This window comes from Cervus canadensis, chromosome 10 (genome assembly GCF_019320065.1).
Source record: "Cervus canadensis isolate Bull #8, Minnesota chromosome 10, ASM1932006v1, whole genome shotgun sequence".
Classification (NCBI taxonomy): Eukaryota; Metazoa; Chordata; class Mammalia; order Artiodactyla; family Cervidae; genus Cervus; species Cervus canadensis.
In genome coordinates, this window is record NC_057395.1 from 25665099 (window position 1) to 25688908 (window position 23810).

At 37.3% G+C, this 23810-nt stretch overlaps 1 protein-coding gene across 1 annotated transcript in view; it reads left to right on the plus strand.

Annotated features, from left to right (window-relative positions):
- Positions 1 to 23409, plus strand: part of SPAG6 (sperm associated antigen 6) — a 78186-nt gene extending 54777 nt beyond the window's left edge. Inside the window, exons 5-11 of the mRNA XM_043479460.1 lie at positions 56 to 261; positions 1232 to 1405; positions 2996 to 3148; positions 5676 to 5867; positions 12738 to 12854; positions 15865 to 16010; positions 23087 to 23409. Of these exons, the coding sequence (XP_043335395.1) occupies positions 56 to 261; positions 1232 to 1405; positions 2996 to 3148; positions 5676 to 5867; positions 12738 to 12854; positions 15865 to 16010; positions 23087 to 23156 (1058 nt within the window). The 3' untranslated portion in view covers positions 23157 to 23409. The remainder of the gene's footprint in view (positions 1 to 55; positions 262 to 1231; positions 1406 to 2995; positions 3149 to 5675; positions 5868 to 12737; positions 12855 to 15864; positions 16011 to 23086) is intronic.
- Positions 23410 to 23810: the final 401 nt, after the last annotated feature.

A 23810-nucleotide genomic window follows, 5' to 3' on the forward strand; every position in this document is an offset into this window, starting at 1 on the left:
CTTGTACAAGGGTCAGTCACCCATACTCACTTAATTACTTTTCTTGGACCCACAGAGCTGTCACAAGCTGTGGTGGATGCGGGAGCTGTTCCTCTTTTAGTGCTCTGTATCCAGGAGCCAGAAATTGCTTTGAAAAGGATTGCTGTTTCAGCCCTCAGTGATATTGCGAAGCATTCTCCAGAGTTAGCACAGACAGTGGTGGATGCAGGAGTGATTGCTCACTTAGCCCAGATGATCCTGAACCCTGACGCTAAACTGAAGGTATTTTTTTTTTTTTATTATGTTTGTTTTTTTTTTTTTTTATTATTATTTTTTTTTCCAGTGGGTTTTGTCATACATTGATATGAATCAGCCATGGATTTACATGTATTCAAAAAGTTGAGAAACAAATGAACCAAGATTCCGATAATCTAAGAAAATGGAAACGTGTGCAGATGGATAGTATACATTTTTAGATAATTAGTAAATTATCATGCAAAACAGGTCTGAGTATATTATGTATTTGGGTCCTTTCGTATGTGGAAACTATGCTGTAAGGATTAGACAATCACGATGTGACTGGGGAAAAGTACGTGCAATGCTGAAAACTAGAAGTAACATCAGAATTAATAATTAAAGTAAGGAATCATGTCACGATTAAACCTCAGGGTTAGAAGGGACCTAAAGGTTTTCTAGCCCACTGTTATATTTACGTTTTCTATGAAAATGGCCATATTAGTCGTCTTTTGAGCTTTCTAAAATTTAATTTTCAGTTAATAGTCACCAATTATACCTCTATAATAGTTACGTTTTATAAGATTTTAAGATTGTCAGTGTTAATTAGACAATGTAAAATTCTTTAAAACGATAACAGCAACATGCCCAAAGTTCTGCTTGATCATGTCTGTATTACATTATTGTACTTATCATAAACTAATGATTTAAGTAATACATAATTAAGAAATAATATTCATCCAAAGGGCATATTCTTTGACCAGCCTCAATAAGTAAATATTTAAATAGTCAATAGTGTGAACTAAGATGTTCAACTTGGAAATTAGGAAATTTAAGAATTTGAGTATTTAGGTATAAGAGTAGAAGGTGAATACTTCATGACTCTTAGTTTATGTTGGATTTGTGATTATTTCTTCCTCTTTACAAAGGAATTTGAATGTGTACAAAGCTGTTTAAATTACATCTGAACTCCACAGTGGACTCTGTGTAACATTTGCGTTTGTTTTTTGTTGAATAGCGTCAGGTCCTTTCAGCTCTCAGTCAGATTGCGAAACATTCTGTGGATCTGGCAGAAATGGTGGTCGAAGCAGAGATTTTTCCAGTTGTACTTACCTGTCTGAAGGACAAAGATGAATACGTGAAGAAAAACGCTTGTACTTTAATCAGAGAGATTGCAAAACATACGCCCGAGGTAAAACACGGGGAAAAGAAGTCAGCTTCAAAATGCAACCACACGCCGTTAGTTTTAGTTATTAAGCAGAACATCAGTTGTTGACAGGGCCCCGGGTGGTGTCACATGTTCTGAGGGTTTCTCACCCTTAGCACAGTTGACGTTTTGGACGAGATGATCCTTGTTGTGGGGGGCTGTCTATAACTGTAGGGTGAATATTCAGCAGCATCTCTGGCCTCTGCCCACTAGATACTCATGGCACCCCTCCCCTAAGTTGTGACAATCAGAAATGTCACCAGGTATTACCAACTGTCTCCAAGGGAACAGAAGTGCCCCCACTTGAGAACCTCTGGGTTGTAGCAATGGAGTTTGAGTCTGAAATCTCAGTTTTTAGTCATTAATCATTTTCTGCTTTCCATTTCTAAGTTGTCGGGACCGTGGACCTTTGTTGTCCTGTCACTCTAGGTCATCCGGGTGTAGTGAGAGAGAGCGCCCCTCCAGATTGGGAGAGATCACCAACTCCCTGCTCAGCTGCTCATACACAGTGGTTCCTGCTCTGGGTTCTTAGGTGGGAAAAGAATAGAGACGAAATGAACTTGGGTAGATTCTGAAGTTGTGTCTTTTTCTGTGCATATTTTCACGAATCACTTTCATTTCACCAAACTCTTCAGTATTTATTCTTCATTTCACCCAACATCTTTATCTGGTTGAGAGTTTTCAAGATTGAAGTGCCAACAGCTAGTGACCATTGCTAGCAAAGGACGGATAATGAGGCTAGAATATTTCAAGTTTGACCTCATCTTTCAGTATTGAGTGATTAATCTGCTTCATACTCACGCATTGTGCTGGGTGTGGAGGGGGAGCGGTTTCAGCAGTTAGCTAGTTATGAACTAGCCCTAGGTTTAGTGTTTATGTGAGGAACTTTGACATCTATTACGATAAAGATGAAAGTCATGTAAGAAAAATTGAACAGCAGAGAGGCTCACAGTGAGCATATTCTGTAATTAGAAATAGCAGGATTGTTACCCTTGTATATTTCTTTGATAAATATAATACTTTTGAATGATATTTTGAAATGAATGATATTTCAGATTTTGTTGTTCATTCCCTAAGTTGTGTCCGACTCTTTTACGACCCCATGGACTGTAGCCTGCCAGGATCCTCTGGCCATGGGATTTCCCAGGCAAAAATACTGGAGTGGGTTGCCATTTCCTTTTCCAGGGGATTTTCCTGACCCAGGGATCGAACCTGAGTCCCCTGCCTTGGCAGGTGCATTCTTTACCACTGAACCACCATTTTTTAGGTCTGAAATTTTACAATTTGGCAATGCTAACATAATATTTAAAGGTCATCTTACACTGGACTTCCCTCATGGTCCAGTGATTGAGAATCCGTCTTGCAATACAGGGGACATGGGTTCGGTACCTGGTGGGGAAACTGAGATCCCACATGCTGTGGGGCCTGCTTGCTGTGGTGAAGACCCAGCACAGTCAACTAATACTGCTAATAATAAAACCAAAATATCCTCTATAAAATATTTTAAAAAATAATAATAAAGATCATCTCATACTTTAGGGCCATGATGATGTAACTCTCCCTCTTTTCTCTTAGCTTTCTCAGCTGATAGTGAATGCTGGGGGAGTTGCTGCCGTGATCGACTGCATCGGGTCCTGCAAAGGGAACATAAGGCTGCCAGGCATCATGCTGCTCGGCTATGTGGCAGCTCATTCTGAGAACCTGGCAATGGCAGTCATCATTTCCAAGGTTTGCCCTTGCTTCCTTTTCCCCTGATTCTGCAGTGAGATCCTCTAAGACAGCCACAGATTAATACTCTCCCACAGAGTGTACAATATAACTGATCAGAGACAAAGAATTACCAGCTTTTTTCCAGGCTTACTAGTAAGTTTGCCAGAGCAATGTTTAAAATAAGGTTGACTTGGCAGGAAGTTTGAAGTTTTACTCGGTGTTTAATATTAATAAAATGTCAGCACCTCTGAGTGTTAGTATTATCTGTATCTAAGTAAATGTGTATTTTGTATCTTGAAGGATTGGCTTTACAAATATGTAAAGCATACTTTGATTAAAGACAACTAACATACCCAGTGGTCGTTTGTATCATCTTGTACGGATGGCTGTCTCTCCTTTAGCTTCCAGGAGCTAATTTCTCTTCTTAGATGTGGGCAATTCAGAGTGCATGGGCACATGTCGGATAGCAGTGTTTCTGTTTACTTGCTCAAGGGATTTGGCCTTATCTCAGTTTACAACTTGGTATTAACCTACCAGATTGAGTAACCCTGGCTCGTAGTAGGTGCTCAAAAAATATTTGTTGAATGAGTAAATATTGATCTCCTGAAGCACGCTTCAAAGGCTGTGTGTGCTCCCAGTGTCTCTGGTAACCCTCTAGGGTGCAGGTTTCTTATCAGCCCAGAAAACCCGCTGCTCTATGTTAAACAGAAGTGTGGATTTTTTTTTATCCTTTGCTAATCCTCAGAATAAAAAGGAGCCTCAGATCTTTATTTTCTACCTATTCCTTGATAATACTTTACTTCACTCCCTTTTTATCCTGAGCCTTTCCTTTTGTTCTTCTATTACCAAAGACTCTGATAGTGACTAGGGCAGTAGTGCTGCTTTCTGAAGGGTCACGGTGGGGATATTATTGGAATTCTTGATTCTCGGTTCTTGTGTGGATTGTCAGAAAGTCCACACATAGGAGGAACAAGGAAAGAAGCCGCGATTGCTTTTGCTTCCTGTGTTTCTTCCCCAGACTATCCAGGAGGTGCTCCCTCTCTTTGGTCTGGGGCTGCTGGCCTCTCATACCTGGTTGTCTTTCATTTAATTGAAGATCAAGGTGGGGGCAGCAGCAGTTTGAGGCCGATCACACAGCACCGCATCATTCTTTCTGGTTCTGTGTAGTATTGTCAGGATTGACAATACCTCCCGTCTAAATAATACTTTCTAACGTTCAAAGCACTTTCACGCTTCTTGCCTCATTTGCTGTTCATAACAGTCATGGCTAGTAAGTCAGCATTTTGGGGACTGTCTTCTTTTCCTCCTGCTTCTTCATTCTTGGTATGTCTCAGATGTATGGACTTTCTGGAAAGTTGCCTCATTCTGAAGATAGAAAAGATTCTGACCTTTTTTTTTTTTTTGTATGGGCTGACATACATTTTTAGTTGTAAGAAAGAAGTCAAAGAAGTAATATGGCAGATCTCTTCTGGAAATTGGTCTTAAAAGCCAAATTTAGGGACTTCCATGATGCTCCAGTGTTTAACACTCCTTGCTTCCAATGCATGGGGACTTAGATTTGACCCCTAGTTGGGGGACTAAGATCCCACGTGCTGAGTGGTGTGGCCAAAAAAAAAAAAAAAATTCAAAGGTGAAGGAAAAAAAATTATATATGATCATTTGGCCTTTGCTTGTGGGAGGATGACCATATGATAGTGGCTTTTGTGGTACTGAATTTAAGGTGATAATTTAGTGTCAGTATTAGATAATTTAGTGTAGTCTCAAGTTAGAGTTATGCCCATACAGAATGAATTATAATTTGCTTTGGTTATTTGACTCTTCTTTGGGTATATAAGCTGTGATGCATTTGAGGCCCTTTAGTTAATTCTGTTTTATTTAGCTACAATTGAAGTTTGAAGTACAAAATACAAGCACATGCCATCTGTGTAGTAAAAGTACTCATCCCTACTTTGACATTCAGTCAGATTAAATTGGGCAAAACTATTGTGTAAATGTTGACCAAAAGTAATGGAAATTTACTATTTTAGGAAAGATTTTAGTGAATATATTTCACCTAAAATTTACTTAAATAGGATTCTTGCTCATATTATTCATTTGATTTTGGGTCTGTAGTAGGTGTTTTGCTTTTGGATCTCTTGGTGAAAAGTCAATTTTTAAAAAGATTCTAAGTTAACTTTTTTAGTTTAGAAGGGAAGCAAATGGTTTTAAACTCCTATGCATTTTTAATTTGTCACAGTGGTATCTGGCTTTGCCTAAATACTAGCCTGTGGCATCTGTTTTTTGGTTAAATGCCTCTGTTGGGGAGCAAACACTAGTAGAGATATTTAGTTTAGTTGGATTGTTACAGATAATTAAGGTAAATTAGTTCTAGTCGTTTTATTGACTTGAAAAATGACAGCCCCTGTGAAGTGCTCATTTATTGAACCGTTTAAAGGAAAAAAAGGATCAAGACCGAAATGATTCCTTCTAATGTCTGAGAGACATGGAAGACCCTTTAATCCTGCTCTGGGTTCGTAACTCTTGCTCTTTTGATCCCACACTGCAGGGTGTACCCCAGTTGTCACTCTGCTTGTCAGAAGAACCAGAAGACCATATTAAGGCTGCCGCCGCCTGGGCCTTGGGACACATTGGGAGACACACTCCTGAGCACGCACGGGCCGTCGCTGTCACAAACACTCTGCCTGTCCTGCTCTCTTTGTACATGTCAACTGAAAGTTCTGAGGATCTTCAAGTGAAAGTAAGTGCTTAATTCTTCATTGTTTTAATGACGATTTGTTAGATTTTCAACTCATAATATGTAATTTAAAATGTTTTAACTTTTATTGTGGACAATAGTATTTTTTTTTTGTAAGGCTGATTGATTTTTGTCTGTGCTGGTCCTTGCTGCTGCTCGCAGACTTTCTTTAGTTTCTGCGAGCGGAGGCTACTCTAATTGCGGTGCGTGGGCTCTAGGCACTTGGGCTTCAGCAGTTGCAACTGATGGGCTCACTAGTTGTGGTGCATGGGCTTCGTTGTTCCAAGATGTATGTTATCTTTCGGGACCAGGGATGGGACCTGTGTCTCCTGCACTGCAGGGCCGTTTCTTAACCACTGACTGGACCACCAGGGAAGTCCAACAATATCATTTTTCTGAGTCAAGATATAAGTTTATCAGAAGAATTGAGGTGATTCTTTGAAAACGAATTACCCTTGTCTCTCAAAATCAATGATAAACTCTAAAGGAAGTTCTCTATGGGTACAAAGTTGTTTGTAAAACAAATGTCTGATTGTTTCCATCTACATTTCTATTGACTTTTCTTATGGAATAGGAATTGAATAATAGGACTTTGGAGGTGAAATTGGCCAGAGAGAACTTTAGTCCATTTTAAATTAAAAATTGAGCCTAAAAAAATTTAAAAGGAATGCGTCTCCAAAGGCCTTCCTGAAGCATGAGTGACGAGTGACCTCTCCTAACTCCAAGTCTGTCTGAAACCTTTTAATTATGTCTTATATTTGTTCCTTGAAAGGAAAATGACCATACGATTCCCCAAATTAAACATTTTAAAATCTTGTATTAAAAAAATGAGGATTTCTGAAAAAAATGTTGCTGACTACTAAAACGGTTCATTAAACATGAATATAAAGTAGGATGGGTTTTAAAAATAATTTTAGAATTTCAAAGAAAGAAAAATGTTTCCCAGCATACTCCCTATTAGGAAAACGTGTAACTTCTTGAAAGCAGCTCTCAGAATTAACTTGGGTTGAGGGAAATACATAGAAAAGACAATAATTCAAAATAAAATGAACAGTAAGTTAAATTACTCTTAAATTTGAAGAAAAACAATAAAGTAACAAATAGGAAAACACATTTTACAACAACTTTAGATAGTATAATGGGACAGGAAATCTATTTGAACTGCACAGTTTGAGAGACTCTGAAAGCTATCGAGTGAGTCATTTATTTGATTTATAAATTTTATAAAAGTGAATTTATGTTGATTTGATTGTTTACATGTTTTTTTCTCTACAGACTCATTGAGGGAAGTTGATTTCTAAGATTAACACTTTTTCCATTTTTATAAGACTTTTCTAGATCAAAACAATGATTTAATAGATTTCAAATACTTGTCTCCAATGTTGAGTCTATTCCTTGGCAAAGCATGGTAGATGGTAAAATTGATAATGTGCTAAGGTCTTTTCCTGTGTAACAATTCTGTGATTCTTTGACTTTCTGGTGAGAAACCACAACTGCATTTCCAGTTTTGAGTTGTCTAAATACAGATGATTTACGCAAGTGTAATTTTAACCTACGTCTGTCATTCTCTTTTTGCCTCAAATTTCTTTAACCCATCATCATCATTGTCTTTCTTCCTCCGTCCCCCTCCCCTACTTCCTCCTCTTTCCTTCTCCCTCCTCCTCACTTCTCGTCCTCCCCACCCTTACCTCTCGTGATCCAGGGAAATAAAAGAACACATCAGCTACAGCATGAATAATTAATAGCAGAGTAGATAGCAATTATAGTTTGAGAAACCCTTGCAAATAGTCTCTTAGGGAGCACTATATACTATTTACATGCTACCAAGTTTATATAACTTGATTTTTAATGAATGTTATGATGCTGTATTGTATAAATATCATCGGAGTAAAAACGGTTGATTACTTTTTGAAGTCAGATAATTTTTATTGTGTATTAGTTTAACAAAGGTGGTTATTGTTAAAACATTAAGGTTTACTAATAGATGGTTCCTTCTACCTTTGTGTGATACAATATTTACTTTCAGGAAATACAGTGGGTATTAAATTAAAAGTGATTTATCAATCATTATCCTGCCATCAATCTTTCCAAGGCTTTAAATCCATCCAAATATTTTCTTATTGTAGGTACTTAATCATTCCTTTTTTTTTTTCCTTCTCCAAGGTCTCTTGGAGTCTATCAGTTGTTTTAAAGGCCTTAGAGTAAAAGCCCAAATCCTTTGATTTGACACTATCTCAAAAGGGAAAAGTATCCAAGAACTTTAGGAACTGTCTAATGGTGTTTCTCATTTGTTATTCTGTAGCAGCTTTCAAATTACAAGGCCATGTTGAAGTTACTTTTGTCCCCAAGACCTGTAAGCTTCTGTAAGCATTCTCTAATTGGTTCTGAGCCAGGAGAGCCCAGGAGCAGCCCCTTGGAATTTCTTGCACATTTTCACATGGTCTTACTATCTGCCTGTACCTATGTAATTTCAAATGCCTTATGAAAACTGAAAAAAAAAAAAAAACCATATCTTTTATATAATCATCTTACCTACATATATTTTGAAAATATTCAGGCAGTTGCATTTTCATTTGTTTAGATTCAGAGGTATTAGATGGAATTAGTTTGGCATTTGAATGGTTATAAAACTATTCAAATAGTTATGACTATTTCTAACATAATTATTTAAATATTACATTCTTATTGTCTTGCTTGTTCCCCTTTGTTTTTAGCATCTTTATTGAAATATAACTTGTATTCCATATAATTTACCCATTTTAAACTATATAATTCAATGGTTTAGTGAAGATTCTAAACAGGTGCTACCATCACCATAGTCTAATTTTAGAACATTTTATTTTCCCATTAGCTGTCACTCCATGTCCTCCCTGTCTAGCCCCAGGCAACCATTATTTTACTATCTGTCTTTGAGGATTTGCCTCTTCTGGGCATTTCATTTAAACAGAACCATACAATATATGTGGCCTTTTGTGCTTGGCTTCTTACACTAAGTGTAAGTCTCAGGGTTCATCCACGTTGTAGCATATATCAATATTTTGTCCCTTTTAATTACCAAATAATTTTCCATCGTATTGATATACCCCATTTTGCTTTTCTATTCACTGCTTGGACCTTGAGTTGTTTCTGCTCCTTGACCATTATGAATAATGCCACTGTGAACATTACTGTACAGGTTTTTGTGTCGATGTTTGTTTTAATTTCTCTTGGGTATATACCGGGGAATGGACTTGCGAGGTCATATGATAACTCTTTTTTAACATTTTGAGGAACTGCCAAGCTGTTTTCCAATGTAGTTGTACCATTTTGATTCCCACCAGCAATGTATGAAGGTTCTAATTTTCAACATCATTGCCATCACTTGTTACTGTCTTTGTTTTTAATTGTAGCCATCTTAGTGGGTGTGAATTCGTATCTCATTGTGGTTTTGATTTGCGTTTCCCTGATGGCTAAAGATGCTGAAATTTTTTTTCTTGTGCTTATTGGCCATTTGTATATCTTCTTTGGAGAAATATCTAATCAGACCTTTGGCCCATTTTTAAATTGGGCTGTTTATGTTTTTATTATTGAAAATCTAAGGATTCTTTACATCTTCTGGAAACAAGCCTTTATCAAATGTATGACTTACAAATCTTTTTTCCTATTCTGTGGGTTGTCTTATCGTTTTATTGATGGTATTGTTTACAACAAGTCTTTAAAAAATTTTAATGAGATTCAGTTTATCTTTTTTTGTTTTTTTTTGGCTCCTGTGCTTTTGGAGCTATATGTGAGAAGACTTTTCCTAGCACAGAGTCATGAAGATTTACTCCTGTGTAACCCCCTCATTTAAATAACTATAGCTCTTTGGTCAGAATACTTTCAGAATAAAATTAACTTTTGAATAAAGAAGCATTTTTCATTTTAAGCAGTTTTCAAGAAAGATCATTCATTTTCAACAATGAAAGCAACAATGAATAATTTTTTGTTACTCCTTTCATTTTCTGTGAAAAACAAAGTGGCATCAAGTGTTTGTCTACAATTGACAATTTTGTTTTGCTAATTACTATTCTTATGTGTGTTGTTAATAGGAAAAAAGGGTAGTATTGCTAATCACTTATTGTGGTTTCTACAAGAGCTTTGATCAGTGTGGCTAGAGTCAGTTTTTAGAAATGACAGAAAAATTAATGAATGTAGAATTGTAGATGCTATGCTAGTTTATAGGAAAACCAGGCTCAAACCCAAGTTGCCCTACATAGATAGTCCATGATTCCTTCCCTAACATTGTCATGTAATATTATATATGTCTAAAGATAAACACTAACTACTAAATGCTGTGACATTTAGCAAAATTCATATTCTCTTATTCATTATTTTGAAGTAACACATTTCTTGATTTTCTGACCTAGGTAAAGGATTTGTTGACCCCACGTAATTTCTGTACAATTCACAGAATAAAATCATAGGAACAATTTTATTTCACTCACGGCAATAAGTCACCAAATACAAGTCGTATTTTCTAAAGGCTTGGACATTTTAAACCCAACATATAACATGATCTTGTATGTAGAAAATCCTAAGGAATACGCACAAACACATTCACAAATACTAGAACTAATAAGAGTTCAAAAAAATCACTCGGTAGAAGGTGAATATGTAAAAACCAACTGTGTTTCCATATTCTAGTAGTGAGTAACTCAAATATGAAATTAAGAAAATTTATAATAGCATCAAAAGAATAAAATATTTAGGGATAAATTTAACAAAAGAAGTATAAGACTTGTATACTGAAAACTATAAAACATTGCTGAAAAAAATTAAAGAAGATCTGAATAAATGAAGAGACATTCCATGTTCACAAATCAGAAGGTTTGATATTGTTAAAATGGCAATTCAATATTGTTAAAAATGATCTACATGTTCAATACAATCCCTGTCAAAATCCCAGTTGTCCTTTTTCCTCAAAAAGCTTGAGAAGCTGATCCTGAGATTCATATAGAAATGCAAAGGACTTGAACTTGCCAAAACAATCTTGAAAAAGAAAGACTTACACTGTCCAATTTCAAAACTTCCTATGAAGCTACACAAGCAAGATGCTCACAGAAAGACTATATATGTATATATCAATGTAGTAATCGGATAAAAGTCTGAAATGGACCCTTTTATCATCAACTGATTTTTCACAAAGGTGCCAAGGCAATTTAATGTTAAAAGATAGTTTTTCAGCAAATGATACTAGGACAATTATTATATCTTCAGACAAAAATATTAATTTGGATCCTTATCTCATACTGTACACTAGAATTAACTAAAAATGGATAATACTGATAGATCTAGATGTAAGAATTAAGATTAGAAAACTCTTAGAAGAAAACATAGGAGTAAGTCTTTTTAGCCATGGAATAGGCATTGATTTCTTAGAAATGACACTTAAAGCACAAGTAATAAAAGAAAACACTGATAAATTGGATGTCATCAAAATGAAAAACTTGTATGCCTCAGAAGACATTACTGAAAAAATGAAAAGACAAGCCACAGACTGAAAAATTACTAACAAATCATATATTCAAGCAAGGACTTGTATTCAAAATATATAAAGAGCTCTTACAACTCAATAAGAAGATACATAACCTCACTAAACAATGGGCAAAAATGAATAGACATTTCACTGACAAATGACCAGTCAGCACATGGAAAGATATTCAACATCATTGGTCACTAGTGAAACACGAATCAAAACCATAATGAGATATTACTTCACACTCACAAGAATGGCTGTAATTAATAAGCCAGAAAATACCAAGTGTTGATCATCTTATGGAGAATTGAACCTTCTTACACCCTACTGGTGAGAATATAAAATGTTGCAGTCATGTTGAAAAATAGTTTGGTAGTTTCTCAAAATATTAAACATAAATTTACCATTATCACTCAATAACTCTACTCTTCAGTATTTTCCCAAGTGAAAATATTTGCATGTGAATCTTCATAGCAGCATTGTTCACATTAGCCCAAAGTGGAATTAACCCAAATGCCCATCAACTGGTGAATGGATAAACAAAATGTGATAAATCCCTGTAATGGAATACTATTTGACAATGAAAGGAGTGAGGCACTGATATGTGCCATAATGTGGATGAACCTCAGAAACATTATGCTTAGCAAATGAGGCCAGATCCAAAAGTTAACATATTATGATTTCATTTATATGGATGGTCCAGAAGAGCAAAATATAGAGACAGGAAGTGGATTAGTAATTGTCTGGGGTTGGTAGGGGTAAGTAGAGGAGGGAATATGGAATAACTATAAATGGGCATGGGGTTTTGGGGATGATGAAGAAAAGTTCTAAAATTAGATTGTGGTGATGGTTGCACAACTCTGTAAATTTACTAAAAATCCATTGAACCATGCACTTAAAATGAGTGAATTTATGGTATGTAAATTATATCTCAATAGTGTTGTTAAATAATCTTAAGCCCAGATATTGACAAGTAAACAAAAATCTTAACTAATATACTAATATTTGTTTCATGCTGGATAATACAACTGATTATTATTAATGATATACATCCTGATGTAGAAGTTTATGGTCAAAAATCAAGTATATTTCTTGATGAAGGATAGTAAAGTTCAGTGGATTCCTACTGTCATTAGAGTTCTTGATTAATAACTTGACAGTCTGTCACCAACTTGGAACTGTTAGGATTGGGGTATGGCTGTCTGGCACAGTGAATGTGATCTCCACTAGCACATTAGTAGACTTTGTCACCAACAGCTGTTAAGTTCATCATAAAGCTCTTCATTTCATTTTCAAACTCCAGAACACAAGACGTGACTTTTTGTCAAGCTTTCATTGACTACTTACTTTGGTATGTATTTTGCTTTGTATTTCAATAGAGTAAAAAAGCCATAAAGAATATCTTACAAAAATGCACCTATTTACCAGCTCTTGAACCATTTCTGTATGATGCTCCTCCCAATATTCTGAAGCACGTGGTTGGACAGTTCAGTAAGGTAAGACATACTCTTTTAGCCTGGAAGTGGGGAAAGAGAATTAAAACAAGGTACTAACTTGCATTTTTCTGTTGGGTCAATGTTTTCTTCTGTAAGATGGGGGCAGGGTTTTACTGTTTGATTTTACTGATCATATCGACAGGGAGGGTAATATAGGTTAATGAAATTCACATGTTAATAAAATTCACACATAAATAATTCACACTTCCTTCTTCATCATGCTTCCTCACAGCCTTTGTACTGTCTTTTTTCTGTTCTTGGAGAGTAAAAGAGTCAACATGTGAAAGCCTCATAACCCTTTGGTAGTTTCCCTGGTGTCTATTAGTCTCACTCAGGTGGGAACAACTGCAAAGATCCCTACAGTATTTTTTGCGAAATCCATGCACTCACCAGAGATGCTTCCAGAGAAACATTTGGAATGTATTGGCTTATTTGGTGACCACTCTTTAACCAGCATGGCTGTCATGTTTCTTAGCTCACTGCAGACTCAAGATAGTAAGGTGGAAAGGTCAAGCTGCTAGAATGGGTTCGGCCAGAGGAACTGGCTACTGACGGCTGAGGCCGAGCGAGTGTGTGTGTTCCCACCGCTGTGGATGGCCAGGAGGGGGCCTAAGTCATCAAGAGGTGGTCAGGTTGTGTTCAGGCTGGATTTAAGAAAATAGGGTCTTTGAAATTAGTATCTTGGTGTGGCTGTGAGCTCAGGCTCTGGAGCTGGGTTGCCTCGGTTTCTACTAGCAGCAATACCTTTAACGATGTCTTGACCTCTCTAAACCTTAGTATAATTACCCATATACAGGGACTAATAAGAGAACCTATTTTATAGGGTCATTGTAAAGATTAATGAGTTGTTATATGTATAGAGTTTAGCCTAATCCCAGGCACTCAAAAAAAAAAACAAAACCCACAAACCCCCAAAAAGTTGTTTTTGAGAAATAAAACATAAAAGTACTAAATGCTGACTTTAAAAAATTAGTAAAAATGAATGGGGGCCAAATTCACTTGAAGCATCAGTTATAAGGCTATATAAAGGAGGTACTACTGTTGTGTACTATATTTCTACAAATAATAAACAAAAACTGTATGTTGTTAAAATGTTTAAGCTAGGCCCTACAGCTGAGTAGATCTAGTTTTAGGTATTCCTCTGAAAGATCATACTGTCTTTGACGCATTTCTGTGATCTCCAACACCTTGCTGCCCCTTAAGCACCATAGTCACTGGATGGCAGGAGGTTTTACATTGGTGAAGCCCCCTCAGGATACAGCTCTGCGTATTAAACACCTGTGCTCTGTCTTCCTCCTTCTAAGAAAATAATAAGGGGACTTCCCTGGTGGTCCAGTGGCTAAGACTGTGCTCCCAGTGCAGGGGGCCCAGGTTTAATCCGTGGTTGGGGAATTAGATCCCGTATGACACATCGAAGATCCCACGTGTTGCAACTAAGCCCTGGTGCAGTCAATACATTAAAAAAAAAAGAATTAAAAAAAAAAAGAAAATAATCAACCTTTGTTTTCTGGATGCTAAGTAAGAAAGCAACCAGCTAATTTGATCAGCTAAGAGGAAGGAAAGTGTAAGGGGACAAGTGGGTCATCTATAGACCGTCATCATCTCTTGTGCGTAGCTGACATTATTTCTGAAAGTTTCCTTTCATACTCTAATCTTTCAGGCTACCAGGAGTGAGATATTCTAGTTTTATTGAACTTGCTGTGAAAATGAACACTAGCCTGAACTGAGTTCAAAATAAGTCACTTTTAAAGTAAGTCAGTGGGATTTGTGGAAGTTAGCTAAGATAAAATAAACACAATACCACATACCACATACTCTTATGTGCCTTTAGGAATATATGCTTCAGGTAGAATTTTACCTTTTCTTAATCTAAGGATCCAGAGCACTAGAAAAGAGAGAGGAAAGCAAGACAGAAGATAAAAAGATATTAATTTAAAAGATAGGAGGTAATAAAAACTCTCCAGGCCAAACAAAATATTTAAAGCCTATAGGCATTTCCACTTTTTAGAAACATGCACACTTAGTGTCATCTTTTATTGTCTAGTTGATGTGTATTATCATTCTAATAGCAAGATCCCTTTGTAGTTTTAGTTTTGTTAAATGCCTACACGTTAAGCATTAAGGGATAGACGAAAAATAGTAAGACCAAGTTCTTTTTCAAGGAAATTTATAATTGAGCTGGGGGACTGGATGAAACAATCAGAAAACACTTCGGTGTGCTAGACTTCATGATAAACTTTTAAAAATTTTATTTTTTAATAGCTTCTGGGATCTTAGTTTCCTGGTCAGGGATGGAACCCTGTGCCCTCTGCAGTGGAAGTGCGGAGTCTTAATAACCCCTGGACCACCAGGGAAGTCCCTAATAGTTAAACTATTATGTGGCAAGTGCACTGAAAGGGGTCTAACAATGCTTTGAGAGAAGAAATGTACCCAGCTCAGCCTGGGATAGAGAGTAGGGGTGTCCCAGAGAAAGTTTCTTAAAGGAAGTTACTCCCAAGTAATGGGAGAAGTGTGTGGAGGGCAGAAGGGATTTCAGAGAAGAGGAAGCAGCATAGGCAAAGCAAAAAATGGTTCAGACGCACCCTTTGAAGTTATTGAAACAAAATTTAGTGTAGAGATTGGTATGGAAGGACTTCGGAGAGTTATTTAGGACCTGAGTCACAGAAGACCCTCTGCGCCTTGTTAAGGAGTTTGCCTTTAACTTTGGAGAGAACTTGAATGGCTGTAAGTGAAGGACGGGCCCTGTTTTATATCATACCTATACGGTTGGATCTCTATTACCTTTGCTTCTGTTCATTGCCTTTATTGCATCTCCACAGCATACCAAGTTGATACATTTCCAAAAAGGCTGCATTTTTCTTAGAATCATTTGCAAATTTAGGCTCATTATGTTCCAGGTATATTAGACATAAATTCTCTTTTTCATTTCCTCATATATTATTGCTTTTCAGGAGTAAAAATCCATCTTGGAAAAGAAAAGCTGACACTTTTATGTGCTTCACTTTTCAAGGTGCTGCCACATGATAGCAAAGCTCGACGACTTTTTGTAACAAGTGGTGGACTTAAAAAGGTGCAAGAGATAAAAGCAGAACCTGGATCTCTCCTTCAAGAATATATCAACAGCATTAACAACTGTTACCCAGAAGAAATAGTAAGGTAGGAAAAATGGACTTTGGGAAGGTCAGTGTTATTCTGTTTTTCTATTCTCAAATTGAGATTTTTATATCCACCGTGTGAAAATGTGGACTTTGAAATAGCACAGAAGACCAACATATACTCCTGCTTCTCCCTCGGTCTCTTTTCCTTCAAATTAAATGATGCTCTGATTGACACATACTTTTCCAAATGAAACTGAAATGTCATTTGAGACATTTCTGTACTAATTTAATGTGTGCTTTACTAAAGAGTACCCAAATACAGAGTTCAAAATAAATTATAAACTGTTAATAGAAAGTGTTTGATTTTCATAGTTCCCTGCATATTGTTTCTCTGCCTTAAGCTCACATTCATATTAATGAGACTATTATTACAAATTACTGCTATTACAGATAGAAGGGAGATGTTGATGGAATACTCTGTTCAGTTCAGTCGCTCAGTCATGTCCTACTCTTTGCGACCCCATGGACTGCAGGATGCCAGGCTTCCCTGTCCATCACCAATTTCCGGAGCTTGCTCAAACTCATGTCAGTCGAGTTGGTGATGCCATCCAACCATCCTCGGTCGTCCCCTTCTCCTCCTTCCTTCAGTCTTTCCCAGCATCAGGGTCTTTTCCAATGAGTCAGTTCTTTGCATCAGTTGGCCAAAGTATTGGAGTTTCAACTTCAACATCAGTCCTTCCAAAGAATATTCAGGATTGATTTCCTTAGGATTGACTGGTTTTATCTCCTTGCAGTCCAAGGGACTCTCAAGTGTCTTCTCCAATACCACAGTTCAAAAGCATCAATTCTTCAGCGCTCAGTTTTCTTTATGGTTCAACTCTCACATCCATACATAACCACTGGGAAAACCATAGCTTTGACTAGACAGACCTTTGTTGACAAAGTGATGTCTCTGCTTTTTAATATGCTGTATAGGTTGCTCATAGTTTTTCTTTCAAGGAGCAAATGCCTTTTAATTTCATGGCTGCAGTCACCATCTGCAGTGATTTTGGAGCCCGAGAAAATAAAGTCTATCACTGTTTCTCATTGTTTCCCCAGCTATTTGCCATGAAGTGATGGGACCGGATGCCATGATCTTCATTTTTTGAATGTTGAGTTTTAAGCCAGCTTTTTCACTCTCCTCTTTCACTTTCATCAAGAGGCTCTTTAGTTTCTCTTTGCTTTCTGCTCTAAGGGTGCTGTCATCTGCATATCTGAGATTATTGATATTTCTCCCAGCAGTCTTGATTCCAGCTTGTGCTTCATCCAGCCCAGAATTTCCCATGATGTACCCTGCATGTAAATTAAATAAGCAAGGTGACAATGTACAGCCTTGACGCACTCCTTTCCCAATTTGAACCAGTCTGTTCTTCTATGTCTGGTTCTAACTGTTGCTTCCTGACCTACATACAGATTTCTCAGGAGGCAAGTAAGGTGGTCTGGTATTCCCATCTGTTGAAGAATTTTCCACAGTTTGTTGTGATCCACACAGTGAAAGGCTTTGGCATAGCCAATAAAGCAGAAGTAGATGTTTTTCTACTCAGCCATAAAACAGAATGAAATATTGCCATTTGCAGCAACATGGATGCAACTAGAGATTATCATAATAAGTGAAATAATTCAGAAAGACAAGTACTATATGATATCACTATATGTGGAATCTAAAATATGTCACAAATGAACCTATCTATAAAACAGGAATAGACTCACATACATAGAGTACAGACTTGGGTTGCCAAGAGTGGGGAAAGACTGGGAGGTGGAATTAGCAGACATAAACTATTATATAGGATGTTTAAACAACAAGGTCCTACTGTATAGAATAGGGAAGTGTATTCAATATCCTTTGATAAGCCATAATGGAAAAGAATATAAAAAGAAGAATGTCTATATGTGTATAACTGAGTCACTTGGCTGTATAGCAGAGCTTGGCACAACATTGTAAATCAACTGCATCAGTAAAAGAATAGAAAGAGATGTTGGATGGCAAAAAGAAAGTTACTATCTGTATCTGAGAAAAATAATCTTTATGAAATGCAGATTCTTCATAGTAATGTAGCAGGAAGCTGTCTTCAAGATAAATTTTTTAATTTATTTTTACAATCGGGGTATAATTGCTTTACAATACTGTGTTAGTTTTGCTATACAACAAAGTGAATCAGGTGTATGTATACACGTAGCCCCTCCTTCTGAGCCTCCCTCTCACCCCTCCAGGTCAAAACAAAGCCCCGAGTTGAGCTCCCCGAACTGTATAACAACTTCCCACTGACTATCTGTTTTACATACAGGAGTCAGCGCTAAGCTCTCCATTCATCCCACCCTTGTCTCCTCCCACGGTGTCCACAAGCCTGTTCTCTAAGTCTGCATCTCCATTCCTGCCCTGCAAATAGGGTCATCAGTACCATTTTTCTAGATTCCATATATATGTGTTAATATTTGTTTTTTTCTCTCTAACTTACTTCACTCCATATGACAGACTCTAGGTTCATCACATGATGACAGATGACCCAATTTCATTCCTTTTTATGGCTGAGTAATATTCCATTATTTATGGGTACCACATCTTCTTTATGCATTCATCTGTTGATGGACATCTAGGTTGCTTCCATGTCCTGGCTGTTGTAAATAGTGCTGCAGTGAACACTGGGATGCATGTGTCTTTTGAATTATGGTATTCTCGGGGTATATACCCAGGAGTGGGATCCCTAGGTCACAAGGTAGTTCTGTTTTTAGTTTTTTAAGGAACCTCTATACAGTTTTCCATAGTGACTGTACCAATTACATTCCCACCAACAGTGTAGGAGTATTCCATTTTCTCCACACAATCTCCAGCATTTAGTAATCAATATAAAAATTATTAATGAGCTATTTAACATTTTTTATACTAAGTTCTGGAAATCTGGTGGGCATTTTGTCACTTCCAATACATCTCAATTTAGATATTAAATTTCATTGGAAATACATGATCTGTATTTAGATTACATAAAGTTTACAGTTGAAAAAGTAGATATGCAAGTTGTTCCAAACACACTTAAATTTTTTCCAATAACTGAGTTGAATATCAGTTATTAATATTTTCAATTAAAATTTAATATAAAAGTCAGCTCCTCAGTCATATTTCTAGGGCTCAAGAGCCACCTGTAGCTAGTGGCTACCGTGTGAAACAGCATGATTTTTAAAGTTTTGGTTTTTCTAAATCCACTCACTCTTTACCATTTCTATAAAAAGTATTTACCTTGTGTCTAATGCATTTATAAGACCTAGGAAGGTGAGGCCTGCTTTAAAATTTGTGACTAACTCATGGAGAGACAGCTGTAACTTCCTTGTTTAGGAATACTTTGAAGAGACTCACTGTCTAGGGGCAATTTTTCTCAAGGATAGGAGGCCTTTTGGGACTTCCCAAGTGGCTAGGATACACTTGGATAAAGAGTCTACCTGCCAATGCAGGAAATACAAGAGATGTCGGTTCAATTCCTGGGTTGGGAAGATCCCATGGAGAAGGAAATGGCAACCCAATCCCATATTCTTGCTGAGATAATCCCATGGACAGAGGAGCCTGGGAGGCTACAGTCCATGGGGTTGCAAAGAGTCAGACACAGCTGAGTGAGCAATCACACAAGCCCTTGGTGCAGAAATATTCTTTAATGTAGCTCTTTATGTATGCATGTATGCACATGTTTATCTGTGACTGCTTGTAAGCACACTATTGAGAAAACACAGCTCTTTTATCCACAGTAACTTGACAAATTGTGGAAGAAACTAATGTAACATAAGTTATGAGTTTTTAAGTCAAGCACCTGAGGAGAGATAAAGATAATTAACAAAGGATAAAGTAAGTCTTGCATGTTAGGTTTTATCTGGAGAAAACACCTTAGGAGTTTTAATTATTCCAAGTGTTTTAGAAAATTTTAAATTACACTTGCTAGTTTTTTTAATCCATTTATTGTATCATATATTTATTGTGATCCACACAGTCAAAGACTTTGGCATAGTCAATAAAGCAGAAGTAGATGTTTTTCTGGAATTCTCTTTTTCAATGATCCAACAGATGTTGGCAATTTGATCTCTGGTCCCTCTGCCTTTTCTAAATCCAGCTTGAACATCTGGAAGTTCTCGGTTCATGTACTGTTGAAGTCTAGCTTGGAGAATTTTGAGCATTACTTTGCTGGCATGTGAGATGAGTGCAGTTGTGCGGTAGTTTGAACATTCTTTGACATTGCTTTTCTTTGGGATTGGAATGAAAACTGACCTTTTCCAGTCCTGTGGCCACTGCTGAGTTTTCCAAATTTGCTGGCATATTGAGTGCAGCACTTTCACAATGTCATCTTTTAGGATTTGAAATAGCTCAACTGGAATTACATCACCTCCACTAGCTTTGTTTGTAGTGATGCTTCTTAAGGCCCTCACTTGACTTCACATTCCAGGATGTCTGGCTCCAGGTGAGTGATCACACCATCATGATTATCTGGGTCATTAAGATCTTTTTTATATAGTTCTTCTGTGTATTCTTGTCACCTCTTCTTAATTATCTTCTGCTTCTATTAGGTCCATACTGTTTCTGTCCTTTATTTAGCCCACCTTTGCATGAAATGTTCCCTTGGTATCTCTAGTTTTTTTGAAGAGATCTCTAGTCTTTCCCATTCTGTTGTTTTCCTCTATTTCTTTGCATTGATCGCTGAGGAAGGCTTCTTTATCTCTCCTTGCTATTCTTTGGAACTCTGCATTCAGATGGTTATGTCTTTCCTTTTCTTCTTTGCCTTTAGCTTCTCTTCTTTTCTCAGCTATTTGTAAGCCCTCCTCAGACAACCATTTTGTCTTTTTGCATTTCTCTTTCTTGAGGATGCTTTTGATCACCACCTCCTGTACAGTGTCACAAACCTCTGTACATAGTTCTTCAGGCACTCTGTCTATCAGATCTAATCCCTTGAATCTATTTGTCACTTCCACTGTATAGTCATAAGGGATTTGATTTAGGTCATACCTGAATGGTCTAGTGGTTTTCCCTACTTTCTTCAATTTAAGTCTGAATTTGGCAGTAAGGAGTTTATGATCTGAGCCACAGTCAGCTCCTGGTCTTATTTTTGCTGACTGTATAGAGCTTCTTCATCTTTGGCTGCAAAGAATATAATCAGTCTGATTTTGGAATTGACATCTGGTGTTATTCACGGGTAGAGTCATCTCTTGTGTTGTTGGAAGAGGGTGTTTCGTATGACCAGCATGTTCTCTTGGCAAAACTCCATAGCCTTTACCCTGCTTCATTTTGTACTCCAAGGCCAAACTTGCCTGTTACTCCAAGTATTTCTTGACCTATTACTTTTGTATTCCAGTTTCCTGTGGTGAAAAGGACATCTTTTTTGGTGTTAGTTCTAGAAGGTCTTGTAGGTCATCATAGAATTGTTCAACTTCAGCTTCTTGGCATTAGTGGTTGGAGCATAGACTTGTAGTACTGTGATATTGAATGGTTTGCTTTGGAAAGGAACAGAGATCATTCTGTCATTTTGGAGATTGCACCCAAGTACTGCATTTTGGACTCTTGTGTTGACTATGAGGGCTACTCCATTTCATTTAAGGGTTTCTTGCCCGCAGTAGTAGACATAAGGGTCATCTGAATTAAATCCACCCATTCTGGTCCATTTTAGTTCACTGTTTCCTAAAACAGCCATCTCCTGTTTGACCACTTTCAATTTACCTTGATTCATGGACCTAACTTTCCAGTTCTGATGCAGTATTGTTTCTTACAGCATTGAACTTTACTTCCACCACCAGTCACATCCACAACTGGATGTTGTTTTCGCTTTGGCCCCGTCTCTTCTTTCTGGAGTTATTTCACCACTCTTCTCCAGTAGCATATTGGGTACCTACTGACCTGGGGAGTTCATCTTTTTCAGTGTCATATCTTTTTGCTTTTTCATACTATTCATGGGGTTCTCAAGACAAGAATAGTGAAGTGCTTTGCCATTCCCTTCTCTAGTAGACCATGTTTTGTCAGAACTCTCCACCACGACCCATCTGTCTTGGGTGACCCTACACGGCATGGCTTATAGTTTCAGAGTTAGACAAGACTGTGATCCATGTGCCTCCTGAGAAATCTGTGTGCAGGTCAAGAAGCAACAGTTAGAACCAGACATAGAACAACGGACTGATCCCAAATTGGGAAAGGAGTACATCAAGGCTGTACATTGTCACCCTGCTTATTAACTTATATGCAGAGTACATCATGTGAAATGCCGGGCTGGATGAAGCACAAGCTGGAATCAAGACTGCTGGGAGAAATATCAATAATCTCAGATATGCAGATGACAGCACCCTTAGAGCAGAAAGCAAAGAGGAACTAAAGAGCCTCTTGATGAAAGTGAAAGAGGAGAATGAAAAAGGTGGCTTAAAACTCAACATTCAAAAAATGAAGATCATGGCATCCAGTCCCATCACTTCATGGCAAATAGCTGGGGAAACAATGGAAACAGTGACAGACTTTATTTTCTCGGGCTCCAAAATCACTGCAGATGGTGACTGCGGCCATGAAATTAAAAGGCATTTGCTCCTTGAAAGAAAAACTATGAGCAACCTATACAGCATATTAAAAAGCAGAGACATCACTTTGTCAACAAAGGTCTGTCTAGTCAAAGCTATGGTTTTCCCAGTGGTCATGTATGGATGTGAGAGTTGGACCATAAAGAAAACTGAGCGCTGAAGAATTGATGCTTTTGAACTGTGGTATTGGAGAAGACACTTGAGAGTCCCTTGGACTGCAAGGAGATCCAACCAGTCAGTCTTAAGGAAATCAATCTGAATATTCATTGGAAGGACTGATGCTGAAGCTCCAGTACTTTGGCTCCTTTGAAAATACCCTTTCTTTGCCATTGCATTGATACTCCTTAAATATTTTGCTGTGTTTCTGGTACAGTCTTGTGAGCTGGTGTTCTCTTCCTTGATCATTTCTAACCTCATACAGAAAGCATTCCTGCAGTATAATTGGTTGGTGTATTAGAGATTTCATTCAAAGGATTATTTCAGATAAATATCTTACATTGAATCTTTTGTGCATACTGTGCCAAATCTTTTCACAAAGATCTAATAGAAAATTTTCTTTTTCAGGTATTATTCCCCTGGATATTCAGAAACACTTCTGCAGAGAGTGGACAGCTATCAACCACTTACTAACTGAGCAAAGTTACATTTTTATGCTCGAATTGACAGCAGAGTATTTGTGAATGATATTTATTAAAGTTCTTTCTAAGTATTTGAACTAAATACATACTAATTTAGTCATTGTGAAATACTTTTGGGTAATATTTTCTAAATTTATGTAACACTTTAAAATCTAGTGGTTTGAATGTATGAAGGAACTAGTCATGATCCTTTGCATAGGATCTGATGGAAAGGCAAATTTAAAAAAGACAATAAAGGGTCTTCACAAATTTGTTATTGTTCCATTAAAGACCACACATGCTCACACTTCTAACGAAAGATAGTGTTCAGAAACTCTTAATTAATTTGCCAGTTCCTCATAGGCACAGGCAAGGAAGGCTGGCCTTGGGAAGTCTAAGGATACCCAAGGGAAGTAGTTGCAAGAGGACACAGGGACAAAGTCAAGGCATTTGAAAGAAGCTGACGCTGGTTACACAAATGCATTATCTGAACACATGAACTCTACCGGTACCCTGGCAGGTTTTCCTAAGAATTTAGGAAGTTTCCTCTTCCTCCTAAGTTTTCTGTCTCTCATCTTACTCTTCCCTGAACTGTTCCTTACCTTTCCTGGGGCTGGATAGTGTAGAAGTTAATATTAAGCATTGTACTATTGCAGACATCCCTCTCATTT